This window comes from Cebus imitator, unplaced genomic scaffold, assembly GCF_001604975.1.
Source record: "Cebus imitator isolate Cc_AM_T3 unplaced genomic scaffold, Cebus_imitator-1.0 Scaffold78, whole genome shotgun sequence".
Classification (NCBI taxonomy): Eukaryota; Metazoa; Chordata; class Mammalia; order Primates; family Cebidae; genus Cebus; species Cebus imitator.
In genome coordinates this window covers 6470201-6474190 of record NW_016107393.1, presented here as the reverse complement: position 1 = coordinate 6474190, position 3990 = coordinate 6470201, and the positions used below count along the sequence as shown (strand labels likewise).

Genomic DNA, 3990 nt, shown 5'->3' with positions numbered 1-3990 from the left:
ACAGATAACTCAGCTTGGTATTTTACTGTAATCCAAAGACTGACTCCTGCCCTATTAGCGTGAGTAGACCTGAAAGACTGTGAAAGGGAAAAGCTACCTTCTGGCCTGAGCTTCAAGCAATAAACCTGGTCAGCACTTTGCTCATAATGTAACATAAAATGAAATGCTCACTAGACTTTATGTCATCTTTCTAGGCATTTAGCTTGCTGGAGGTGCATTTTCTAGTCCATTCCTCAGGACACACTCAAGGGACACAACCCCATTCCCTGAATTCTTGCACACTGATAGTGTCTGAGGAGTTATTTTTATACTTAACCAGTTTTGGTAGATAAAAAATCTTTTACTCACATTTTCTTTCCACAGGTATCTTAAAGGCTTTTCCTCCTGACATAGTGCTGCTGTTTTAACTCTTGCTCTTATAAGTCACTTGCTGTTTCTGTCTAGTCAAATCCAAAGTTTCTATATTGCTATTGGCTGTTCCAGTATAATAATCTCAGGTAGGCAGGTTACTCTTCCAATGTGTAGCTCCAAATTTTTTCCAGCAAAGTAGTCATTGATTTTGTTCTGTATACTGCATTTTTTTTCTGTCTCTAAAATTTGTTGTATCCCTACTAATCCTTTTTATCTCTTTTCTTTCTGATTTCTAAAAGTCCTCCATTTTTATCTTTCATTTCTCTTAGGGCATTATCTGTTGCTCATCAGCTGTTGTTTATTCTAGCCTTAATTTCTGGCACTTGATCGCTCAAGTCGTCCACTTGGCCCTCTTCCAAGTGTACTTTACTTCCTTTTGTTCCTGCTCTCAAGCTTTTTAATAAACTTTCACTCCTGTTCAAAAAAAAAAAAAAAAAAACTTCTGAGTGATTTTTTTCCTCTATTACTAATATTTTCCAAAGTCCTTCAATTTTATTTTTGTTGTTCCTTCATATCTTGTATCATTTTCTAAACATCTTAAACTTAATTTTAAGGAATACTCTACAGCTTTTATCCATTTTATAGCCATGCCTTTCTGGTGTGCTTTCAATGTCTATAGGCATGCTATTTTTTTTTCCTTATACTCCTTTTTTTAACAACCTTGCATGACTATAATTTCATGTTATTTATTTTTGTTTGAAGTCAGCTTCTCTGAGCTTTTAAAAGGTGGCTTGGTTCAGGGTAACTTTCCTAACATCCCAGATATCTCACTTTTGTTGTTGTTTTTACATAGTGTTCGAAACTAAGATGGCTTGCTTTCTGAAATTTTCCTGGATCTCTTAAAATAAATGACAGATACAAAGATGGGAAAGATATATATGATACTGGGAGAAATAACAAAACAAAATATAGCAAACAAATATTTTTGGGCCAAAAGTAAACTTCACACTCCATGAAGGCCTATGCAAATAAAACGCCCCCTCCAATAAACAACAACCCTTTTAATAAAAAGTGTATTCATTCAAATACAAATGCAGGACTTTTAACATCGAATTTAGTAGCCAGTTCTACCTTGAATAATTGAGTTCCGCGCATAATGAAATAGGATATAAAGTATAATCCTAAATTGGAAGACAAAGACTTCAACGTGAAAGTTTTCAGATGAAAAAATACTTTATAAATGAATTTTCATTCATGCCAGTACATTCCTCAGTATTACTTTTCAGCACTTTGAGAGGCCGTGGTGGGCAGATCACTTGAGGTCAGGAGTTCAAGACCAACCTGGCTAATATGGTGAAAACCCGTCTCTACTAAAAATACAAAAATTAGTCAGGCATGGTGGCACATGCCTGTAGTCCCAGCTACTCAAGAATCTGAGGCACAAGAATCGCTTGAACACAGGAGGTAGAGGCTGCAGTGAGCCAAGATCACACTACTGCACTCCAGTCTGGGTGACAGAGCAAGACACTGTCTCAAAAAAAAAAAAAAAAAGATATTAATTCTGTCCAGTGGGAGTGGGATACTGACATTGTAATTCCATGTAGAAATATTCTTTTCTGATATATCCTCAAGTATTTAGAGTAAAATGACATCTTATCTGGGATGTGCTTTAAACAAAATAAAAAAAGGAAGAAAAGAAACAAGTATGGCAAAGTTTCATGGTAATTAAAGCTGGGTTACAGGTAAATAACAGTTCATAACATATTTTCTCTTCCAATGAACACTTAAAGCTTTTTATAATAAATCACCCTCTCAAAAAATGTTTAATACATATTGATATCATTTGGATATTTGTCCCCTTCAACTCTCACATTGAAATATGATCCCCAATGTTGGAGGTGGGGACTAGTGGGAGGTCTTTAGATCATGGGGGCATATCCATCATGAATGGCTTGGTGGCCTCCCTGCAGTAATGAGTTCATGTGAGATCTGGTTACTTAAAAGAGTCTAGAACCTCCTTCTTCCTGCTCTCTTCCTCTCCTTCACCAGGTGATATGCTGGCCTTTCTTCACTTTCCTCCACAAGTAAAAGCTCCACGAAGCCCTCACTGGAAGCAGATACTGGCATCATGCTTCTTGTACATCCATAAGCCAAATAAATCTCTCTCTTTTTTTTTAAGGAAATTACCCAGCCTCAGGTATTCCTTTACAGCAATGCAAACAGACTAATACACATATATCATTGACAATGTTTATTATCAAGAAACTTTAGTTGTAGGTTTTTTAAAAGAATGTTGGTTTTAGAATACACAAAGAGGACACTCTGTGACAGGACATATACAAACAAGGATAATTAAAATATTAAATACTATCTAAATTAAAAGACCATAATTCAAATTGCTAATTATAATCTTTGTGTCTTGGTAGAAATAACTATAGTTCTCCTTCAGGAAATTCACCCCTGTCTTTTCATGAAGACAATGAAGCCTCACCACAATTTCGGTTATTTAATTAACAATAATCAATGCTGAGTTTTCTGTGCTGAAGCATGCACTGTTACAGAAAGCATAAAATCCTATTTACGGGGATTTTGAGTTTTCTTTAAAATGTATCTCAGGCATCTTTTAAAGTGCGAGCTACAAATAGGCTGTATCCTTAATGAAAAAGGCTTCTTTCTAAAAGAAGCATGAGATAGCTATCCAATACTGCAGGAATGGTTATATAACTAACCGAAGGAACCAGCAGCACTCGGCTAACCCTGTTTTAGTGTAGCAACCTCCTCCTTGGTCTTCTACTACCAGCCAAACATGTACTCCATTGCTTTGGATACAAGACTTTCATCTTTTTTTGGTGTTTGTCTGTCAGAAATAACCTATTAAAAAAAACACAACATACACACACAAAAACTGTTAGGTTATTGTTTCTTCAGTGTCATAGTCAATTCTAGAGTTAATTGCTCATTTAAAAGAGAAACATCAAAATGCATTTATAGCACTGAATTGTATATTTTTTTAATTAAAATATGGACTTAGAATATCCTATGCTCTTAAGAATGCCAAAATTTTATTCCTTTGGCAAAGCAAATAACATCTGTTTCTTAAATTTGAAAACTGAATAGCTGGGTATGGTGGCTCATGCCTGTAATACCAGCACTTTAGCAGGTAAGGTGGGTGGATCACTCGAGGTCAGGAGTTCAAGACCAGTCTGGCCGAAGGGCCCCATCTCTACTAAGAATACAAAAAGTTAGCTGGGCAGTGGTGGCATGTGCCTGTAATCTACTCAGGAGACTGAGGCAGGAGAATTGCCTGAAACCAGTAGGCAGAGGTTGCAGTGAGCTGGGATCACACCACTGCACTCTAGACTGGGCAACAGGGTAAGACGCTGCCTCAAAAAAAAAAAAGAAAAAATTGAATAAATAACACAAAAGCGGCCACGCAAGTTGGCTCACACCTGTAATCCCAGCACTTCGGGAGGCCGAGGTGGGCAGATCACCTGAAGTCGGGAGTTTGAAACCAGCCTAGCCAACACGGAGAAACCCCATCTCTAATACAAAATACAAAATTAGCCAGGCGTGGTGGTGGATGCCTGTAATCCCAGCTACTCAGGAGGCTGAGACAGGAAAATCACTTGAACCCAGGAG

At 37.2% G+C, this 3990-nt stretch overlaps 1 protein-coding gene across 2 annotated transcripts in view; it reads right to left on the bottom strand.

Annotated features, from left to right (window-relative positions):
- Positions 1–2587: 2587 nt before the first annotated feature.
- Positions 2588–3990, bottom strand: part of NUP35 (nucleoporin 35) — a 35322-nt gene continuing 33919 nt past the window's right edge. For both annotated transcript variants that reach the window (XM_017532775.1, XM_017532774.2), the window contains exon 9: positions 2588–3222. In XM_017532775.1, the coding sequence (XP_017388264.1) occupies positions 3145–3222 (78 nt within the window). In that variant the 3' untranslated portion in view covers positions 2588–3144. The remainder of the gene's footprint in view (positions 3223–3990) is intronic.